Genomic DNA, 23,416 nt, shown 5'->3' with positions numbered 1-23,416 from the left:
TCAGTTCGCCACACTGTGTGCTGCAAGCTTTGAGGTGAAGCGCTCTTTCTGCGTTTGGACGGTTGAATTTTCGACATCGGATCTTGCTGGCTGCTTTTCATTCACCGACGAAGAGAAGTCAGCAATGTCAGCGACTATGCTTCGCAGGGCACTATCTAGGCCCCTCATACGATGCAACCGTGAGTTTTTATTACTTTTCTCTTCGTTGAAGCTGCGCGTCGCAGTTCGGTGCTAGCTCATGTAAACGAGCTGTTGCGATGGTTGCGATAACATATGATCGCTTTCTTGCATCTGTCGCTTGTTCAAAACTTTATTTTTCGTAACGTTTTTTTCTTCCTTTTCCTTTCTTTTGCGGGCATGAAATTTCTCATGGTGGATTATGTTAAATGAAGGCAGCCTTTTACCTGTCGCCGGGTAAAGGAAATTTGCGCAGGCATTGAATGCGTTGGCCTTGAGACGTATGTTTTGCTTTTTAGTTTGCGATAGTTGTGCCTGTTCGCAAAAATTGTTTTTATTCTGGTGTTGAGGCGGACGTCCGTACAAGTCTAATTGTGATTGACTCCCGTCCTTTGCGCGCACTTTGCTCTTTTCACATGTGCTGTCTGTCTGGTGAAATTTCCCAAAGTGACGGGCGTCCTTTTTGGCATTGCTACGCACAGTCAGTTTCTCTCTTACTCTCCCCCGCTTTGCAGGATGGCAGTGTGTCAGAAACCTTTTCGTTCAGCTACCGGAAACGCACGAAATGCTTCGGAAAACCTGCAGAGAATTTGCTGAAAAAGAACTAAAGCCCATCGCCGGAACTTTCGACAAAGAGCACCAATACCCTCGCGAGCAGGTTAGAATTAGATTGGCTTCGATTAAGATCTGTTCTTCTGCTGCCTGGAGGTCTACACGTAAACTGAAGAGAAAGAACTAACTTTTCTGGGACATGTGCCAGAATGTGAGTGAGATTTTGTTGCAATACACTCTCAAGGTGTACCACAGTCATCAGGCAGTAATACTAAAGAGTCGTGATATTCAACATTCTAATTTGTATGGTTCGGTTTACTCACCTAAAAAGTTCAGCAAAAAGGATTTTTCTTTTTTTTTTTCATATATGCTCAGTGTTCATAGCCTCCTCCTATGCAGAAACCAGTAACCATTTGTTAGTTACACAAATTTCCTTGCAGTTAAAAGTTAACTAATGTTCAGGAAATGATACTGGTGGTGTAGTGATCATAACATGCTATGGGATAGTTATTTAAGATAAACTATTTTTCTTCTATTGGGAGAATTAGGCATGGGATGACCAGTTGCACAAGGAAGATTAATCTTAATTCGGCACCAAAAAAACACTGCTAAAATCCAGATGGCAACATGTGATGGTGTCACTGCACCTTAGCATGTGACCACACATTGGTTATGTATGAGCTGGCAGTTGGTAAATGTGACAGTTATCTTGTTTTGAACGGTTTTTTTTTTAGTAATTTCAATGCCCTTTGGGCCTTTATCAGTATATCTGAGAGTTAAAGAAAGTTTGCGCTGAAGAGTAGTACTGCGTTCAGAATCAGCGAGGAGCACAGCAGAACATTGGCAGCATGCAGCTGTGCATTTGTGTGCATGTGTGCACAAAAATGCACAAATGTATGGGTAGCTTTCATTGACGTAATGCAACAGCCCTGAAGTTATGTGCCAAGGTTATGGCTGCATTCTTTCACGATTGATTGTGTTCTTTTGGCTGGAGCTGCATTTTATCTCCGATTCATAAGCCCTACCATTGCACTCACTGGTCAGAACATTTTTAAGAATCATTTATGGCATTTCTAATGCAGTCGTTGCAGGGTCAGACACATTAGAACTCAAGCTTATTGCTCTGGAAAAAATATCTGGATCTATCAGTACTCAAGCTTATTGTTCTGGAAAAAATATCTGGGTCTTTTAAGATGAGTTGTTGGTCACTTTAAAGCATTGAAATTGCATTGCAATGTTACATGCCTCAGCAGAGGCATGTAACAGCAAAGGCATGTACATGGACCTTGAGCAGAGCTGGTTCTATAGAGTGCAGTGCATCATTCATTTTTAATCTGGTTTTCTTCCCTCTTACTTTTTTTTTAGATTCGGAAGTTGGGTGAGATGGGCCTCATGGCTGTTGCTGTGCCACAGGAGCTTGGCGGTGCTGGCTTAGATTACCTTGCTTATGCTATTGGCATGGAAGAAATCAGTCGTGGTTGTGCGTCCACGGGTGTTGTTATGAGTGTCAACAATGTGAGCATTCTGATCAACTTTTCAATGTTACAATACCCTGCATCTAAAATTTCAGTCATGAACTGGTGTGGCAAAAAATATAATTGACGTTGCATACATGGGCATGCCCTTGCACATACCTGGCGCTGTTTTTATTGTTCTATAACTGTGACTATGTAGCACGATACCTTAAGTTTCAGTTTCTTAATATTCAACATCCACAATATTGACTGACTCCCTGATAAAAAGCTGTGAGGACAGCTTGTCGAGGTCAGGGAGCCGGTGACAGGTAGCAGTGACTGCAGTGCAGTAATTTTACACAAACATATGTTGGTAATAAAGGAACTAAAGTAGTTTTCAGCAGAGATTAAAAAATAAGTGAAGCAATTGTAACTTCATTGTGTGATATACCGTAAATAACATAACTACCATTCTAATACATGCAGCAATACAGTAAACCATCAGCGAATATACGAAATGCAGAAAAGAGCATCATTTTTAGGTTAAATACACATAATAGAACTCCAAGATGAAAACTGCAATAGAGCTCAGGTCAGTCTAGAGAAATTTAGTGCAAAATTTTACTTGTTAATGTACCATTGCTAAGATTGGAATGGTGCAGCTTATTTAAAGGACGGGTACATTATAGGTTAAAGACTGCAAGTGGTAATATTTTTGGTGGCATGGAATTGCCCATTTTTCAGAGGCACGTGTTATAGAGTTATTAGAACGTAATGTTGCACCCAATGGATACATTAAAAATTCTTGGTATTCGTAATTCAGAAAGTGTATGTGGTAGAGGAGAAAGTAGTTCTAAAAAGACTTAATATTAGTTATTTGATGGTTTTTTAGCTATTTGTTCAACATAGCTAACCCACGTCGTCTGGCTTGACAATGCTACACCTAATATTTTGTCCTCTTCTACGATATTGAGGTGATGATGACCTAATGTTAACTCGAGGCTAAGAGCCACACATTTGTTCTTAGGAGTGAGTGAAACTCCCTTTTTTGCATTTGTTTTTAGGCTATTTACTTGGGGCATATTCGATAGTTTTGACAACACGCTATCAGATGTCCTAAAGAAATCGGCTTTATTATCTGAACTAAAGAACAGTTTGGAGTCATCAGTATACATTGCAGAAATGGTCCAATGTTTTAGGTTAATGGCTTTACAGAAATGGCATTATCGATAAACATAAAGTATTTACATAGACATTCGATTAAAACGGCCCAAGGATGCTTTCCTCTGGGACACCACATCTGATCTGTTGGAAAGCGGAACGGTAGCCATTAATATCAATGCATTGGGAATCGGCCAGTTAGGCAAGTCTGCAAAAGCACATGTGTTGATCCATGAACATAATAAAGATCTTATTTATTAAGGAGAGTTTCCTGACAAATAGAATCAGATGCTTTACTAAAGTCTACGTAAACTCCCATGGTGAGCTTGTTAGCCCCTATATTTTAATAATAATTTCTTTCTACAATATAATAGCAGATTCAGTAGACCTGCCCTTTCAAAAACCATGCTGACTTTCAGATAAAATGTGCTTGGCAAAGAAGCTATTCAGTTGGGCCAGCGTAATCTTCTCGAAGCCCTTAGAAAAGGCAGGGATAATAGATATGAGTTCTGTAGTTGCTCAAGTTGCTTTTGTTTCCTTCTTTATATATTAGAGAAACATTATCTACATTTCATGTTATCTGTTAAGCTGCCTGGTGCTAGCAGAAAGTTGAGGATAGGCACTAGGTATGGACATATATGATCATGGACATGCTTTACAAGTCTAATCTGTATACTATCGATGTTTAGGGCTTTACTATTTTTGAGGCACCGAAATATGGCTTGCAATTCCGATTCATCCATCTGTTTCAAAAACATGGTCTCAGGGGAATTATACTGTACGGAGCTGGAAGCTTTACCAAGCAACGAGTCTTTCTTTGGTCTGTTGACAAAGCGGGAGTTGAAGCAGCCTGATAATGCAGACCCGGAAAGCGTTTCACCTTGAACAAGTTCGAGCATATCAGTACTAGTAGGGCACTTTCCAAGTGCGTCATTTTGAGCTTGGCGCATGATAGCCTTAGTTGCTAATGCGCCGTTAAACCCAACACAACACAACACACACCAAGTGCGTCATTTATGTGTTGCCGTGTTGACCCTGGTTGAGACATAGATATGTTACTGAACAGTGTTGATTGTACTGTACTTTCACTTTCCTTGTCTCGTTTGTCATCTGGTTGTGAATCCTTCTAAATGCTGCCAATGTTAATAGATTCTTATTTCTTAAAAATGTGCCATACGGGCTTTTCTTCTGACGAATTACTTGTATGTGGTTGGGATGAATCCAAGGTTTTCGTGCACGACTTTTAAGTTTCAGGGCTTTTACTGTAAAGCAACGAGCATAACTTTTCTGAAACATAGTCATAAAAATATTGTAGGCACCGTGGGCCATGACTTCCTTAAGGAGCGAAGTCTAGCCATTGTTCTTGATCTTATTACAAAACAACTCCAGGTTAGAACTACTTAATGCTTTGATACGGGATCACAGGCAGATGTGGTCTCACTCGGAGAGTGGAGCAAGGATAAGCTTATACGTGGGGCAGTGATCGCTGATATTGTAGCCAATGGTTTAAACTGCAACTACGAGTGTATCGGCTTTAGGGATGAAGAGGTCCAAAGTACTAGAAGTCATTGGGGTTACACTGGTAGGTGTATTAATTACATTTTGGAAACAACAGGATGTTTTTATGCTCATTAGTTCTTTAAACATAACACTCTCAGGAAGGTTTTGATCACCACCTAAAATGAGCCTTAAGCCATTAATAGGAGCAAAATCAAGAAAAGAGTTGATAAAATCTAAAGAACCACTAGTGTTAGCCAACGAGGGATGATGCACAGCACAGAAAGGGTGTTACTGTTTTGCAAAGAAAAGGCTTCATGCTGTGGGCTTATTACTGTAAATAGAGGCATCTCATCACAACAAATTGTCTCAGAAACATAGACTGCTACACCGCCTCTGCATTTGCCAGTTAGGTGTGTAGAAAAAAGTTCTTATCCATCCAGACTAGGCGTAATATTAGGTGTAGGGAACCATGTTTCGGTTAGCATAATGACGTTAAGCCTGGAGGTAAGCTTCTAAAGAAACAGTGGGAATTAATAATTCTTGTTGCAAGAGAACAAGCATTAACATGCATAAATAACGGCGCGACAGACGGGACAATAAGGAAGAGACACAAACACGAGCGCTGACTATCAAAGAAAATTTATTGCACTGACACAATTTATACTCAAGGGTCGCGCCCACAGCATAAAACATAAAAACTTAAAAACAAACAGCAAGATTCTCTGCGTTCTTAGCAATCAAGGAAACTAACCTTTTTTCTTTCAAAAGTGATAGAAGGTGGTGTAGGAACAGCGCTAAGAACAGGACAGAAGTCAAACATGGAAGCACAGGGACAGCGCCCGTCCCTGTGCTTCCATGTTTCACTTCTGTCCTGTTCTTAGCGCTGTTCCTACACCATGCAATACCAACTAGCCCGTCAACTCGCTCTGATAGAAGGTGTGCTCACGCACTTCACTCGTCTTTTATGAATGACATGCGCTTCGAATAATTCGTGCACAAGCTGTTCCTTATATCTCCTGAGGATTTTGCTATTGTCAAGATTTGCAGTGCACTTTGCCCTGCAGTGGGCGTAGTCAGGGTGATAATGATGATGATGAACTGCGCTTTTGGTGCTTGGTTTTCATTTTGGCACTCGCTTTGTCATGTGCCAGACAACTGTTAGAATGGTGCTTTCACTGTCGTTCCCACTTCACCGGCAGTCTTTGTACTTGGGTGGCATCCTCAAGTATGGCACGGAAGAGCAGAAGCAGAAGTTCATTCCACCTTTCACCACTGGCGAGAAGGTTGGGTGTTTTGCCCTCTCCGAGCCTGGTGAGTACAAACTCCTTCCTTATGTGGTTCGTTTACACAAATGAAAAGGTATTATTTCACAGTTATGTTATGTCATCGTCTTCTCAAAGATGCACTGCACTTTACTTGCACTCAGCATGGACCATATTCTAACTTCAGTCTCACAAGAAATTGATCCTTTGAAGCTCTGACTGATTGACTAAAGAAGCAAGAGTGCGATGTGCTGCTGAACTGTTCTGCAAGGTGTTGTTGCACCAGCTGTGAAGATAGTGATGTTGTTGCCGAAACATTCTTGATCTGGCAACCATTTTTCTTGTTTCATGGTTTCCAATACTTCAGATGGAGCTATAGTGTAGATAGTCTCGGAGGCATGCCAGTCACTCATTGCGTCTAAGTGACTTGGATGTTACGTAGTTGCGCAGGAGCTGCAGTTTTAAGCAGTGCCCACAAATTTTATTCTTTTTGCTAACAAGGAGAATTTCCAGGGGTATTTTATCAGGATGGTAATGTTTTCATCTACGTAGGAAAGTTTTTTTTTTTTTTAGTGCATCGTGCTTCTGATTTGAAAAAGCAATTTTGCTTAACTGCGGCACTATTCGGGCTTTTGAATCCACATGGACGCAGACGATCTAGCTGCCGCACTACATTTTTTTTGCTAGTGAGGCCCACAACTACTTCCACTGCTTCAACCAATAGGTGAGTGCTTGGGGGCCCTTGACGTGCTGGTCTCTCGAGGGGCTCAAAGTTAGAATGGGGACACAGGTTAGACACACTGGTGTTCATTTGGATTTGGACAGTAGATGTAAAGAGCAACTAAAAGAATTGCCCAATTCATGCTGACTTGATTGTAACTTCTTGTGCTTATCATTATAGTCTGATGGGCCAACACACAATAGTTAGCTTCTAACTCAGTACACGAGGGGTCCTTATCTCCTCATGCAGTGCTTCGATCTCTGTTTAAAGCTTTGTTTCGAAATCTCGGGAGTCGTGGTAGTTATGATCCTTCTGCTCTGCCTCTAAGCAGATATCTTTTTCACTGCATTGGAATGAGTGCTGATAAATGGAAATTCGCCTACACTCACTTCTGTAATCATATTGATGATTGTGCTGCTATTACAAGGGAGCAGTTTTCTTGCTCCAGGCATCTTTAACCAGGCCTTTTTTTTTGGGGACATTGTTGCATAACAACGTTGTTGTGGTACTGCTGCCTAATATATTAGCACATGACATTTTGCTCCAACTGCAAGGAATGGGCTGTTCTTTCTCATTTTTTATTCAGTGTTGTTTATGCACACCATTTAACCCAGTTCTAACCCGCCACAGTGGGTCAGTCAGTGACTTTGACATTCAACTGCTCATCCCATGATCATGAGTTTGATTCCAGCTGCAGCAGCTGTAGTCTAATGGAGGTGAAAAACAAAAGCACCCGTGTGCTATGCGGTTTCAGTGCATGTTAAAGAACCCCAGATGGTCTAAATTAATCTGGAACCCTTCAGCGTTGCATCCCCATAGCCCATATAGAGCTTTGGGATGTTAAACCCCCTCAATTCAGTTTTCTAACCCAGTTCTAGGCATGGTTATGCTGACAGTACTGTAAGAAACGAAATCGCAGTGCTGGGAATCCTGCACCAGTTGCACCAACCTGCATCATTGCATTAAACCTGGTACATACTGCTACAGATTAGTGGTTCTTGACGAAATTGTGCCAAGGTTCCACCAGAATACCATTACAGCAAAAGGCTGAGGCTACTGCCCAATGTGCACAGCTGCTACCTCCTGATGTGTAGAGTTATGACTGGTTCTTTCTCACAATATGTGACGAGAAAAGGGGCCGACGGAATCCAACCCCTTCCCGTTCCACGGTGAATGCACATGCAAAAAAAAGAAATTGCTTTTAAGACGTTCAAATAATGCTAAATTTTGGTCCTGCTGGATTTATAGGGCTTTTGTGCAGCACCATCACATGTCCGGTAAGGTCAGTGTAAGGCCACGATAAAGGTTTTGGACTCGCTTCAGCTGATCTAGCTCGAATCCACAGACCTCATTCGCTCTCACTATACTCAATTTCATGCATGGCAGGCAACACTGGAGGCTGTGGAAGTAGTGCATCTGCAAAACCATATTACTCCACCACATATCATTTGTTGTTCTTGAAGCCTCCGTGAGTGTTTGGAAGAAAACAGACAGCAGTGTGAAACGAAGTGGTATCACTGAAAATCGCGGTCGAAGCTGTGAGGCACTCGGCGTTCGGACCATCTGGCTATAATTTTTATTGGGTGTGAACTACTTTTTAGGCCTGGATGGAGTAAGAGTGATTCGCCCTACTAGCCGCATATCATACCGCCATTCTTACTTCTCGAAGTCTTGATGACTCGCAAGAGGAACTATGTACAGTTAAGTGTGTACAATCATTGTACTTAAGATTTGCCGTAACGAAATATGCCTGTGTTCGCTTCGGTTGTACGGCAAACTACTTTTTGAGCGCAGACTTAACCTGCACGTACAGGCACGCTAGCTTTGGCAGTGTTGACTGCTTTGCTTGAAATGGAGCATAAACAGTGCTGTCATCATCCGAGCTTCCGATTTGTTTTTTTGTACAATTCATTCAAAACTCCAGCGCAGAGAGTTCCCTCATATAAATAGGAGTTGTAACTAAATTGAGCCACTTCCAATGGTGGGATGGCATGCGGTGACCACATTGTGCACGCATGATCTCGATCTTTTGTTGTTGCTAGATGCCTTCGTCCACACGAGCCTGAATTGCATGTTATGGTTTGAGGAAGTCCGAACTGAGTCTCTTTATCGTAGATGCTGGAGGAAGCAGCGAAGTGCATGGTACGCACAAGGCAACACCGAACCCATCAACAGTGGAAAATAGCAGTGCTCCTTGACATGAGGACCGCACAAGCATGATAAAACGCTTCATCGCGAGAGCCGCAGCAATGTTGGGCTGTGAGAAACCTGTCATGGCCTTCTATGAGCCTGTGCGGGGCCCAGGCACTGACCTGTGCTGTACTGTGCTATGAAATGGGGACGGTGTGGCCGCGCTCATCTCGGTATAATTGCTTTGGCTGTGGTGTCCTCTTTATTCATTCGGCCTTTTCTTAACCGAGCTGGTTTAGTTGGAGCTCGTTTTGGAGTGCTAACATCATGTTGTAGTAGGAGCGCATTCACATGCTTATTTTCAAAATCTCGTAGACTTTCTTTTTTTTTACATTTTTAAGAAAGAAACTACACTGAAGTGACGTAATAGAAAACAAATAAAATGGGAGTTTCTCAACGTTCTCTGCAGCTTTGGCACAGAAATATTTTCATTAATGTTAAGAGTACAAAATACACTCATTTTCATTTGTTACACAATAAGTGAATTTCGGCTGATTTATAAAAATGCAGTGCTGGCCAAGATGGCTGCCTACATCCCTGCACCACTCAGATCTTCGTGCCGCGTGTTGCCATCTTTTAAACTGTGGCGTTCTGTCTATAGGGCTCATGCGACAAAACACGAGAAATCTACTCCAAATTGAATTTTCACCTGCTCCAAAGCCTGCTTCAAAATGCTGTCGGCCATTCCCACCACTGAGATTGGTTTACAATGTGATTTGGGCAAAATTGTATGTAGCATGCGGGAAATCTCCGGCATTTTTTGTCTTTACAGGCAATGGTAGTGATGCTGGTGCTGCTTCAACAACTGCTGTTTTAGAAGGCGACCATTACAGACTCAATGGCACCAAAGCATGGATAACTTCTGCATACGAGGGCGAAGCAGCTATTGTAAGCGAACTAATTACGTTCTACTATTTGTTTAGCTTTCAAAGTGAGTAGCCATTCTTGACTGCTAGACCTTCAGCAAGGTACTAGCTACTACAAAGTAAATTTTAAGCATCAATTGCTTGCTGGTAGGGCTCTTTGTCATGGGTTTTCGAGCCACATATGAGCCACATGAAACCAGTGCTGACATCAGAGGAGTATTTAATTAAAATTTGCCAATTATCGGGGCTCTCTAAATAGTGTTGAAGATTGATGCCTGTGTTTGATATGAACAGGTGGTATCTGGAATAGGAATTTGGTGTGTCCAATTTCAGAGCCTTTGATGAATGCAGTTGGAAGGGGCCTGATATAAGACAATGATGTCAGGTATGACATGACTAAGCTAAATGTTGTGTCCTTTTAAAATTTTCTCAAATAGACTGATGAAGAATAATTAATGTCGAAGCTATCTTTAGCACATATTCCATGCCCATAACTACTTGCATCACTGAGATGAATCAGCAGTTTCTCAATTCTCATATCTTGTCCTAGAATCGGGTCAAACTGCACAAACACCAAACTAGAGCATTATGTAGCATGATCAGTAATTGACTAAATAAATAGGAACAATGTATTGGGAAAAGTTTTGGATATTTCTTAAATTAGCTCCGTTGGCTACAATTCAATTTCCACGTGGTTGTTGAAACAGGCCTGAACTTTTTTGTGCCGCCGCGGTGGCTCAGTGGTTATATGGCGTTCGGCTGCTGACCCGAAAGACGCGGGTTCGATCCCGGCCGCGGCGGTCGAATTTTGGTAGAGGCGAAATTCCAGAGGCCCGTGTACTGTGCGATGTCAGTGCACGTTAAAGAACCCCAGGTGGTAGAAATTTCCGGAGCCCTCCACTACGGCGTCTCTCATATCTTGATTATCTTTGGGACATTAAACCCCCGTAAACCTGAACTTGAACTTCCTTCTGTAACATCTTTCCTTCACCAGCTCAGAGTAGACAGCATCATAACTTCAAAATCTGCAAGGAGTACTTCAACAGTGCGTTTGCTTGGACTAGTTGACGCATGTTCTAAGATCTGTATAAGAAAACATTGCGCCAGCAGACAAGGCACTGACCGATACCTCGCCTTGTCTCAATCTGTCATCCTGTCCCCAAGCTGTTTCCTTATCGTGGAGGTGAAAAATAATGAATTACTTAAGGTGCCGGTATACTTTAGCTTCACTGCAGCCTTCTCTAATCAGTAGCTTTTACATGGGTTTACAGCAGTGTGGGTACAACTTGTGCAGGTGATGGCCACGATCGATAAAAGCAAAAAGCACAAGGGCATCAACGCTTTCATTGTGCCAATGCCATCCCCTGGTCTGAGCCTGGGCAAGAAGGAGGACAAGCTGGGCATCCGGGGCTCATCAACGGCGCAACTGATCTTTGAAGACTGCTTGGTCCCCAAGGAGAACCGGTTAGGTGAAGATGGCGCAGGCTTCAAGATTGCCATGGTGAGCGGAACACCTATTGCAGGCACATCTAGAGCGCATGACAACACATACTCCCAAAATTAGTCGTCGTAAGAACACAAACCACAATACATGAATACATGATGTGAAATTTCAGCTAAACTTCCTTTAGTTCTTACTTCAGTGCTAATCAAAACGCTCAGATGCAATATTTGTTGCACTAAAACTGTTATGGCAAGGAATGAGTGCTACTGCATTTTTCATATACGTGCTAGAAAGAAAATTAAGTAGCCGTACCAGAATCGCACATGAACAGTTGCGTTCTTATGACACTCACCAAGCAAGGTGTGGTGGGAGCCTCGTCCAGAAAGTAATCATGCCTTGGTTGTTTACAGAAGTGGTGCATCTCACTCGCAACTGACAGAGTAGACTTTATCACACTGTCATGGCTCAGTTGCTATGAGGTGCAAGTAGCCCTACAATTGCCGCTGGTGCATTGCAAGTCATACTGAGCACAACGGTACACATCAGATAGTATTGGAAGTTTAGCTTTGCAGCAGGTGCGCACAATGTAAAAGTCAAGGTGGCATACATTAGCTGCCATTTGGAAATGCAGCCCTGTTGTTTCTGGAAGCACTGCAATAATTTCTGGTAGTGAACGGGCTATTTGGCTCACAGTTCTAGCATTTTGATGTCATACTTTTGAAACAGTGTGAGTTCTCATGACGTCCTAACCACGCAGTGCCATATTATTTGTTGCATATCCCTTCTTTGATAATTATTTGTTGCAAGCTAGGTGCACTGACGTTCTCTGGTGGCTTAATTTGTGGGATAGCAGTTACTGCAGTGAAATCACGTCGTCATGTTTATAAGAATGCCTTCTTTTGAATTGCTTCCCACCCTTTGGAGGATTCTGACTATGATGAATCTTTAAGAATGCTTTAAACCTGCCTATTTTGTCTACAAAAGTGCTGAGCAGTCTTGTAATAGTAACTTGCAAGTTTTTGAGTATGCCATTGTGTTATTGATCTAGTTTACTCATAATCAAAAATGTTTGTTTTGTGTGTTCTGGTCTACAGGTTTCATTTTCTGCATGCAGCTACTTATGACAAGTTGTTTCACTCTTTAATGAATGGGCCGTGTGAATGTTCTACAATGTGTATTTTAACATCCCCACAGCGTCGTATGCCACCGGTTGTTCACGTCATTTATTCATGCTGTGCGGCCACGAATACTGCGGCATGCAATCAAGCCGTAGGACATAGTTTATTGTGAGGCCCTCATTGTTAGGCCTCTCAAATAAATCTGACTATTGGGTGCGTCATGTGAACCAGTATTCGTGGCCGCAGAGCATAAATAAACGACATCACCCACCAGGGACCCAAGATGCAGTAAACATGTTACGTATGTACCATATCTGCTTGCGTAATTTGCGCATCCCCAACATTTTACCTGGATTTTTTTTTTTACCTTTACTGGCATATTTTGCGTTCTCTGCTGCACCAGACCACCAGCATATGCTGTTGTCAGCTTTATGAAAGGGAACATGCGAGCGCATGGCAGACAGCCTGGGACCCTACTTGTGGCAACGCGTGGTGGCCGCTTTCAGAAACTAAGTGGAAAGCGAGGTGCAATCCTCCATTGCCAGAAACAGGCAAGACGGTAGAACCGTTTGCACTGCGTTGCAAAATGCAGCCATCGCGTACCGCCACAAATAGGGTTCGAGACTGACTGCCATGTGCTCTCGCGTTCCTTTTCATAAAGCTCGCGACAGTACGGGGCTACACGCAAGGCAGGCTTGGACCGATCGGTGCGGCCGCATCACTGTATGCGGTTGCAATGGGCGCGAGTGGCAAGGGCACGAATTGTGTGCCATTTACCCAGCTCATTCGCACTGGTGGTCGCTTTCCCCGTACAAACAGTTGCGCATGCACCCTAATCTGAAACTGCCGAACTGTTTGCTATTCGTTTTGCTGCTAGTCAGCCAGACCACACCCGAGGGCACCGCTTTATTGCCCGTTATCTCCTTTGCCTCCCTCTGCTGGCTTCTCACTTGTATTTTTGTGCGTTTTGTGCTTTGAGCTGTGCACGCACCGTCATGTCATCCCCATCCAGTGCGGAACTACGTAGCATGGGGTGGGGCAGGAGGGGGTATGCATTTTATATTTGGAGGCAACTTTTCTGTTGGCCAGCAAGAGATGCATGATGGGGGGGTGTACGTATAGGCAGCATTATACAGTATATATTGTGCGTTATGACCTTTGTAGTGTTTGTTAGGACATGTGCAGAAAATTTTCGCCCGATTTGTACACCCCTTTTTGAAGCCGTAATTTATTGACAAAAAGTGTGCAGATTACCCGAGTAAATATGGCTGTTTAATTTTTCACTGTCAACTGTTTTATTTATATGATACTTTAAATATTATTATCACCAACAATGTAGCATTGAGATTTTTAGTTTTGGCTACATTCTCTACCACACGGTATCACTGCATAGCATTTTGTAGCTTAAGGTCTGCATGTGTACACTTATTTTAACTTGTTGGAAATGCAAATGGCTGGCATGCTCATTCTTCTGTGCAAACCCGTATTGTGCAGAGTGTCCTAGACTCTGGCCGCATTGGAATTGCGGGCCAGGCACTTGGAATTGGTCAAGCAGCCCTGGAATGTGCCTTGGAATACTCTGGAAAGCGGGAGTCGTTCAACCAGCCCCTTCACAAGTTTCAGGCTATTCAGGTACATTTCTTAGTAGACTTATCAATACATTTGAATGCCATTTCAACGAGATATTTCTAATTCTCTGTCAGCCTGCCATAGAAAGTAATGGAACAAAGTTCTCGCCACAACGAACCATCTTTCAGGTGCATGTCTGCTTCAATGAAATATTTGCTCCGTGGACCTGAGTTTAGAAATTTATTTGATGATAGAATAAGCATATTGCCACACATCTGTACACTTCCATAGGTCCACACTGCTTTGTTTCACTCAAAACTACTGCTGGTATCAATATGTGCTCCCGCTAAACCATCTATACATTGCCATACTTGTACGCGCAGTTTTTGCTGGGACAAGGGCCTGGTCAGGCGATCACTGTTATTTTCTTTTGCCTCTGCCCGATGACAGTACTTTTGTAATGTCGAAAGCACAGCAAACAAACAAACATGCAGGCTTCTATTGCTTGGTGGTGGTGGCAATGGGGTTGGCTGTCTTACAACAAGGCACAGGTGCAAGCTCCCATTTTCTTCCTAGGCAGAGCCACAATCAGTCTGTTTCCTACATCACATGATAGTATCAAAGAGCACGGGATGTTTGCCCTATTTTTTTTTTTCATTTGTGCTTGTGCACTGCATGCAACACTAGCATGGTGACCGGATGTAGAAAACGAAAGTTTCTTTCATTAGAAGACAAGGCACGAATAATCAGCGAAGCATCAAGTGGCAGGAAGAAAGGAGACATCGCAGCGGATTTCGGCATCATGCAAAGCATGCTTTCAACGATTTTGAAATAAAACGATGAGATATACAAAGCTCCTTTTTCAAGGACATCCACGAAATGCGAAAAGCTGGTGCAGCTGACTCACAAGAACCTTGAGAAAGCTTTATAAACATCGTTTCTCGGCATCCATGGCAAGAAAATGCCAATCAGCAGAAGCATACTGCTACAAAAAGTGCTTGGCTATGCCTGTATGCTGGGCATCAGCGATTTTAAAGCCAATTCAGGGAGGCTGACCTGTTTTAAGGCCTGACATGACATTGTTGGTAAAGTGCTGTGCAATGATTTGGGCATCTTCAGATGCCAGTGGTGCATCCGCTTGGATTTCAGCTGCTGTGCCAGAAGTTTCCTTTGTTCCCTGCCCCCGTCCCACGAGGTGGCGATGACTGAATGCGCCATCTTGTTAGGTTGAATTGGCAATGTGCTGAGGGACTCTTAAGAGGATGGCAACTGCAGCAAAACCAAAATTCAAGGTGATTGCATCATCCCCGTCACCCAAAAGGTGCTCGACGCGATAAACATGCTATAGGCAGTTTGCGAGCTCTCAACACGCAGTTCAATTTCACGTTCATACAAACAATGCATAATGTCATTGTTGGGGAAGAAAACGCACAAGTAACGGACCACTTCCACCACAAATAAAGGTTTTTCCTGAGGGTAATCTGGCAAAATGTTCTGGGAGATTTTTGCGGGCCGAGATGAATTTCTCTGTAGCAAAATTTCAGTGCAATGAAGTGTGGATTCTACTGACTTCATTAATATCGACTTTTAACTGTAGTTAAGGAACTGAAACCTGGGCTTGTGTACTGAAATACTTTAGGGGGCATCAACATATATTAATTCTCAAGCTCAAATTGGTTAGTATAATTAACCCAAAATCTTGTAGACGTTCGTCCTTCCGTAGAGTAAAGAAAATGACAATATCTGTGCCACATCCCCGCTTAATGAGGTAACATGCCTACCTGTGGGACATTCACATTGGCCAACAGGAGAGTTTGAAAGTTCTTGGTTACAACATACTACTTTGGACTCTCTCTAAACGAACCTCAATGGGGACAAGGAAATGTGTTTAATTTATTGTTAGTTTTGTTTGAGGGTTGTGACACCCAAAGAAGCTGTGCAATGTGGTTCACTTCAGGTTGGCGTGCTGCTCCACTAAATACGCATTCATCTTCGTTAGGCTGCACATGTGCTGCAATTAGCCCTCATGCTGGAGTACCTGGCTATCCTCATTAGTTGACACTGGAGAGCTCTGATTGTTCTCATTGTCACTCTCCTCTTTACTGTCATTACCAGTGGCTTTCTCAACTTCCTCCCGCACGTCAGCTACAGTGTTCTCACGGCAGGTGACAACATCAATAGCTTCATACTCATCCATTGTCACAGGGTCACACTTTGGAGCCAGTACACCAAAAACAGCTTGTGCTTGAGTAATGTCGTCAGGTTCTTCTTGGTCTGTGGCCATCTCTTTGGAAAAGCTCGCATGATGGAAGCATCGTTGAGCTGTTGTTGCTGTAACTTCCTCCCACGAGTGAGCCAAATTGTGAATGGCAGAGGTGCCTGTGTTGTACATTCGGGGAAAAAAGTCTGTGGACCACGTGTACATCAAACGAAGCCAATAGCTGTATTATTAGCCGGCGGCTGGATACCACACTTGTGGGGATGAAGGAACAGAATTTCACCTCCACAAGCGTTGTCTCCAGCTGCCGGCTAATAGCGGAACTATCGGCTTTGTTTGAGGAACACTTGGTTCACAGACTTTAGTCCCCAACTGTATTCTTTGTCCCAGTTCATACGCAGCATCATCCTTCCAAGGTCATGGTGACGGAAGAACACCTTCACATTGCTAATCACACCCTGATCCATAGGCTGGAGTACGGCTGTTGTGTTCGCCGGGAAGAACTCCAACTGAATTGAATTCATGCTCGCACTTCACCATACACTGGGCAGTTCACAAGAAAAAACAACCTTTATGCCTTTCCTAGTGAACTCTGCAGACCTCTGCCTCAACCAGGTTTCAGAAAAGGCCTGCATCATCCAGGCCATGGTATTCGCTTCGTACAACACTGGCAGTCCTTGTACACCCGTGAAAGCTCTGGGTCTGTTTGCTTTCCCAATAACAAGAAGCTTCAGCTTTTCGGACCCATCCATGTTGGCTCCCACAAGAACAGTGACACAGTCATTGCTGTGCTTTCCTCCCGTGCACTTCACACCTTTGAAGCTTAGTCTTGTTGGGAAGAAGATTGTAAGAAAGAGCCAGCAGGAATGACTCTGTCTTGAGATGTGTTAGGAGATAATATGCATTGCAGTGATGATGATTGCACAGTCTGAAATGCACAGATGTCACCAACGTCTTAGAAATTATTTTAGAGGCAAACATTCACCACTGTGATGCTAACTTGATTAGCGAGGTGAACGGCAACTCAGGCAGCACAGAATTTTCAACTGTCAGAGGAGTCGCTAGGCAGCTGTTACCTTTGACAGCTCGACAACTGCTCATGCCAAGGAACAGCTGCAGGGCAGCTGTTAACATAGGTTGCTCGAAAACTGCTGTGTGTGTGAAGTGCAAATGTGCAGTGCTGAAACCAGTCGCTTTACAGCTGTTAGCTGCTTGTGGTAAATCTGCCTTGCTCGCCGGCGCAGCTGCTAATATAGTTGGCCTAATGGTCATATGTGCTTGCCAGCGCAGGCTCTTATCGAGGCGGCTCAGATGTCACTGCATCGGTGCTTATCAGGACACAAGACTGGGTAAAAGCAAATTCCAGACTCTTAAATTTGTCCACCTTGCCTAATGCAGTTAGCACCGTAAAAAAAAAAAAAAGAAAGAAAAGCCGCAGTGGCTCAGTGGTTATGGCGCTCGGCTGCTGACCCAAAAGATGCGGGCTCCATCCCGGCCGCGGCGGTCACATTCGATGGAGGCGAAATTCTAGAGGCCCGTGTTCTGTGCAATGTTAGTGCACGTTAAAAAAACCCAGGAGGTCGAAATTTCTGGAGCCCTTCACTACAGCATTCCTCATAGCCTGGGTCACTTTGGGACATTAAACCCCCATAAACCATAAACTGAACAAAAAAAAAAGCATTCACACGAACAGTACTTTCTCACTACAAATAGACTGCCCATAGTGTTGTTCATCAAGAGACTCACTGAAAACAGTTTTACAGGTAGGAAGTCCACGTGCTTATGCTACATTTAGAAGAAAAACTTTTCTGTTCAGAGGGAAAACGGATCTGCTCACCTGTGATGGTCCTTTTAACCCCCTAGCGCATTTGGATGAGCCAGGCTCGTCATAAGCAAACTTTCATTTCTGGCTCCTGATGAGTCCGGCAACAACGGCGCTAGGATTTCATAGTGAGGTGGTGTGTAGCGTGTGTTTGGGGGGGGGGGCTTGATTAAAATGGTATCATTGCTTCTCACGATCTATCGGAGTTTCGCTCATTCGCTTACCAGCCATAATTAATGCACGGAGTGAGTTTAAGGCACTTTTTGGCGATTAAAATCGCCTCATCAGGGACATAAAGGAAGCTTCCTTGTAAAAAAACATTCCCTCTTGTAGTCTTTAAATCGACCATGATGGTAAGAGGCTTGTGACCCAGTGCATGCATTGTTCCTATAACAACAGGTTTTGTGCGAAATGATTAAACTTCGCACAGAAGTCTCCAGACAGATTTGTTGACAGTGCTGTTTATTAATCATATTTGAAACAGCACAAGGACGGGACGCAGTCTCCTTACTGTGTCTCGTCCTTGCACTGTTTCAAATATTATCGGTAACCAACAAGCCCAAATCACAACACTTGAAATGAAAATGAAAATTTGTTTTGGGGGAAAGGAAATGGCGCATTATCTGTCTATCATCACCTGAACTATGCTGCAAGGGAAGGGATAAAGGAGGGAGTGAAAGAAGATAGAAGAAACAGGTGCCGTAGTGGAGGAATAATTTCCACCACCTGGGGATCTTTGACATGCACTGACATCGCACAGCACACGGGCACCTTGGCCTTTCGCCTCCATCGAAACGTGGTCGCCGCGGTCAGGTTCGAACCAGGGTACGCCGGCTCAATAGACGAGCGCCCTAACAACTGAGCCACTGCGGCAGGTGCAACACTTGTGCAATTAATTGTACCTGTGAGGAGTTTAGGGAAATGGTTTGTACTAGTGCACAAAGTGCCAAGAGTTTTTTCCTCCTTATGCACTGATGTGCTGGCACTATTGAACTATTTGCGCTGGTCAAATACATGACTGCGGGCAAGGGTGTCGTTGCGATGCTACACTTGATACTTTGGTGAATTCCACTCAGTTTGCAGCATTTTCAGTTATTTAAAATTTTATCAGAACACTCTGTCCACTTCTGCGGTAACCCTCGCAGCTTTTCTCACCATCTTGTTCACTGTACGACCCGCATAGCTGGTGAAAATTACAGTGTGCTGGGAAACGGTGTCTTGTCAGCATAAAAAGCAGCACACACTGGGGCTTTTGTTTATGTTCATAAAGCAAAAAAAAAAATCCCAGTTTTGGCCTGAATTGTTCTTGTAGGTTTGAAGCAGTATGGTTAAGGTTTATGGTGACCAGTATGGCCACCCTGCTTGTCATTCTAACCAACGTCTCTTTGTTTGTGACTCTCTGAAAAGACATGCCACTGGTCAACAATGCACCAGTAGTTTCCCTTGGTAGTTTGTCTTGTACCTTTAAGTGCTGTGGCTCTTTTAAGCAGTTGGGACAGTAGCCGTTGAGTTTACGGACTCTGAATAAAACTTCAAGGCTGCAGGGCTCAAGCTATGTAATGAATTTTGAGAGTTGTACACTCTCGCCTAGCATGGCACTCAGCCATTGCTACTTGTTTCTTGTATTTCTGTGCCTCTTTTCAGATGAAGCTGGCAGACATGGAAGTGAGGCTACAGAGTGCTCGTCTTCTCACATGGAGAGCAGCTATGTTGAAAGACGCTGGTCTCAAGTTTACCAAGGTGGGTATTGCTTTGGACGAGGGTGTTTTGCCTGCTCACGATCTCTCTATTTGATTGCATGTAATTGACAAGTACTAGCTTCTTGCAACTTTCCAGACATTTTCCATGGCACCTGCTTATGAATGATGTGGAATTCTGATTACACTTGTGATTAATTCGCATTTATTTATTTATCATCACAGTTTTTGTTCTTTTGCAATGACAATAGTAATTTTTTTTGCATATTCGTGCTTTTCACAGGAAGCTGCCATGGCGAAGCTGGCTGCATCAGAGACTGCAACTTTTGTGGCACATCAGGTAAGGCTGGAAACACAGCTGGATATGAGCATATTATGAGAGGCCACGCGAACTGACAGAACTGCCTGCCAGAGCTGTCTGACAGTGCAGTGCCTGTTTTCGAGATATGCATAGGGTGCCCTCCCTAATATGCTGACCTACTTGCCTGCGCAGTTCTGTCAGGCAATTTTTTATACATTCATTAAGCTGGTGGGCAGCCCAAGAAAAAAATAATATAATATAAATTGACCAGCTGGTGCACTACCTATGGCTCAGTGGGCCAAAAAGACCGCAACCGCCACCATCTGTGTGATCTGTCTCACTTTTGCTCATGCCGGTACATAAGTTAGGGACATTGATTGTTGCCACCATCATACTGTTTTCAAAAATCTCTGAAGAGATGTTTTCACCAAAATGGAACCATGGCTCATCTGTCATTTCTCAGCGTACGACAGCTCTTTGCTGATGTTTACTGTTGCAGAACCTCACAAATATTCCTGCTTTTACGAGACTGCAGGGGTTTTCCTAGTTGACCATAAGCTATCCACTAATATGCTTGTCACAGATCACATATTGGCGTTAGGAAGTATCACTGTTACCATGTTTAGCACCATTCGTAGTAGTTACTGCTTAGCAAAATAGAAACTTGGGCTGATTGGTAATGCTTGTTGCATGGCGTATCAGTGCGAATTGGTACCAAATAACTAGAAACAGCACTGCATGACAGAAGCCAACATTCACTGTGTATCGTGTCCTTTGCTGTTGTGTCATGCTTCGTGTTCTTGGGTGGAGAAGTGGTTCACTAGCTAACTTATGGACTATGAATGATTGAACATGAAATGCACAGGGGTAGCAAACACAGGTTTCCAGGAGCAAATTTGTGACTAAACTTCACAGCCAAATTCAGCCTTCCCATATCCGAGGTAATCAGTGTTGCAATTAGATATGGTGCAAGTAATGGAGTCGAATCAGTGACCTGTGGAGTAGAAACAAACTTGACTCGTTCAAACGTTTGAGACATGAGGAGTGCAGGCTGAAATTGTGTCAGATATAATGCGCACACCAGTAGGTACCAAGCCGCCTGCTTCAGGCATTTCGTACTGAACATCTGCTTGTGCTAGCAAGATGGACCACTTTTATTTATTTATTTTTTCGCAGGCATTGCAGATACTGGGTGGCATGGGCTATGTGACAGACATGCCAGCAGAACGACATTACCGTGATGCACGTATCACGGAGATCTACGAGGGCACGAGTGAAGTGCAGCGCATTGTGATTGCTTCCAATTTGCTCAAAGAGCATGGCATTGTTTGAGCGATATGATGAATTTGTTACCTCTGTCTGCAGGCATGGCATTAATGGTAATTATACTGTGCACTGCTTTTTTTAAGCTGTAAGGTTACACAAGATAAGACAATATATACAGCAACCGCACCTTTGAGAGCCAGTATCTGCTGAGAGGGTGTGACAGTGCAGATTCTGTTGAGCCACCGCAAATCCTGGAGCAGTTTTTGTTTGCTCCCTGTTGTTCTGCTCAACAGTTGGTTGGGAATAGCTTGGAGAATGTACTATTGCTGAAAGGCTGGGAGGGGAGCTGTACAGTGGATAACGCAGAGACAGGAAGTGGTGGAACCTGTTGGGAGCATGTATATACATTTTATATGTGAAATAAACTGAGAAGTTTAGGAAAAGAGAGCATTGCGATTCAGTTTTTCTTTTAGGTAGTCATGCCAGTTAGTGTGGCTTTTCATCACTGATATCTTAGAACTTTTGTTATGCACTGAGGAGAGGGCGTTGTTAGCAGATGGCTCACATTCTTCGTGGGACTCCACTAATTTTGTCTCGTGTCTTTACAGAGTAGAAAAAAAGATGTTCTAACTTATTTCTCACAGAAAAATAATCTAAATAATGTGCTGCATTCCAAGGAGCTACAGATTCTTGAACTTGTGGACAGTTTCAGTGCTCCGTATTTTTTCGTTTCCTAGTGCCTTACTGCATGTCTGCTAGCTATGCTATCTGACCGTACTGTATATGTGTGCCTTAGTCATACTATTAGCATCGGTTTATGTAGCTGACTTGTAAGGCCTTTCTACGTGCACCGAGAAGTGAGCTGTAGTATTTTCTGTGTGCTTTCTTAAAAATCCTACCACTTCGTCTCTGTAGAGTAATAAATAATTGTGCAAACATGGCAAACATAAGTGATGCAGATTGTTTACCTTCCATGCGTTGAGTTTGCCATTATAATTAAATTTTTAAAAATGGCTGCTGAAGACAGGTAATGTGCAAGTGAACAAATACTGCTTGCATTTGGATGTTTAAAAAGGCTTTATTAAGGCTAGAACAGTGAAGGCACATGCATATTTCAAACATGACTACAAATCTACAGACAATGCTGATGAACATGATCAAGGACATGACTAGGAGCATACAAATAATGGTTTCATACAAACGTTCTCATGAAGAAATGCGTATTTATAAAGCATACATGTATATAAATTCTTTTTATATACAATATGAAGAAGAACACTGAAAGCATTATATTAGGGTGTATATATGCTATAATAAACAACTTGTACACAAAAATAGCAAGAGCGCTAAAGGCAGTTCCTGTAGAAAAGGGTTAAAAACTTTGGCCTGGTAAAAGTCTTAAGAAGAATGACATTTGGGCTGGCATCGTCACATGTTAAAATGAGAATATAAACTATGAATTTATTACTTTATGCCAAGATGCATGTGGCATGTAATGGGGGCCTGATTTGCTCTGGTCATGACAATTGCACATTGGTGGGGACACTTCCATGGTGTTTCATGGTGCCTTCTATGTGGCAGAAAGTGTTTTTTTTTTGTAACACTCTTGTGTACAGTACCTGCTTATTGCAGTATGATGGCAGAGATATGTCTTGGTGGTAATTAAGCAGAATGAAGATATTTCATTGAAATGTGCCGAAGAGATGGAAATGCAGAGCTGCAATAGAATTGAAAGTCGGTTGAGAATTGAAAATCTGAGTTTGCATGAAATAAGCATAATTGAAGTGTGAAGAAGAAAGCATATTATTAAGGCCCATGAGGGTAGAATCTTTGATGGTGGCATCTTTGTGCCCATGAAAGTTTTGTTCCTGAGATATCTTGTGTAGCATGCAAAAGCTGCAGCAACAGCGTGATTCTTTGACATATTCTACAGTGCATTTTTTTTTTTTCAACAACAAAGAGGGGTGGGTACTTGTTGCATACATACCTGAGTGTATAAGATTTTCTTGTTTTTTCTGCTTTCAATACATTTTCTTTGAAACTAAACGCATGTACACATCTTCTATGCTACAAAGTGGCTTTTCAGAGGGCTTCATAT

The 23,416-nt window shown here is 43.0% G+C and overlaps 1 protein-coding gene across 2 annotated transcripts; it reads left to right on the top strand.

Annotated features, from left to right (window-relative positions):
• Positions 1-11: 11 nt before the first annotated feature.
• Positions 12-21,765, top strand: Arc42 (Activator-recruited cofactor subunit 42). 2 transcript variants are annotated; one of them, XM_077653787.1, is made up of 10 exons: positions 12-179; positions 693-835; positions 2,095-2,244; positions 6,044-6,155; positions 9,790-9,905; positions 11,178-11,384; positions 13,940-14,077; positions 19,699-19,794; positions 20,035-20,091; positions 21,229-21,765. In XM_077653787.1, the coding sequence occupies exons 1-10, from the start codon at positions 125-127 to the stop codon at positions 21,382-21,384; spliced, it is 1,230 nt and encodes a 409-aa protein (XP_077509913.1). In that variant the 5' UTR covers positions 12-124; the 3' UTR covers positions 21,385-21,765. The 2 variants fall into 2 exon arrangements, with proteins under 2 accessions (XP_077509913.1, XP_077509914.1); XM_077653788.1 differs by lacking the exon at positions 693-835.
• The last annotated feature ends 1,651 nt before the right edge of the window (positions 21,766-23,416 follow it).

Source organism: Amblyomma americanum, chromosome 2 (genome assembly GCF_052857255.1).
Source record: "Amblyomma americanum isolate KBUSLIRL-KWMA chromosome 2, ASM5285725v1, whole genome shotgun sequence".
Lineage (NCBI taxonomy): Eukaryota > Metazoa > Arthropoda > Arachnida > Ixodida > Ixodidae > Amblyomma > Amblyomma americanum.
The sequence above is the reverse complement of the archived record's forward strand: the minus strand, read 5'-3'. Positions and strand labels throughout refer to the sequence as shown.

Excerpts from the sequence above, each read along its gene's own strand:
- Arc42 (XM_077653787.1), top strand. The coding sequence starts at position 125 with ATGTCAGCGACTATGCTTCGCAGGGCACTATCTAGGCCCCTCATACGA. Across the intron at positions 836-2,094 it reads ACCAATACCCTCGCGAGCAG|ATTCGGAAGTTGGGTGAGAT; the intron begins GTTAGAATTAGA and ends CTTTTTTTTTAG. Across the intron at positions 2,245-6,043 it reads TTGTTATGAGTGTCAACAAT|TCTTTGTACTTGGGTGGCAT; the intron begins GTGAGCATTCTG and ends CTTCACCGGCAG.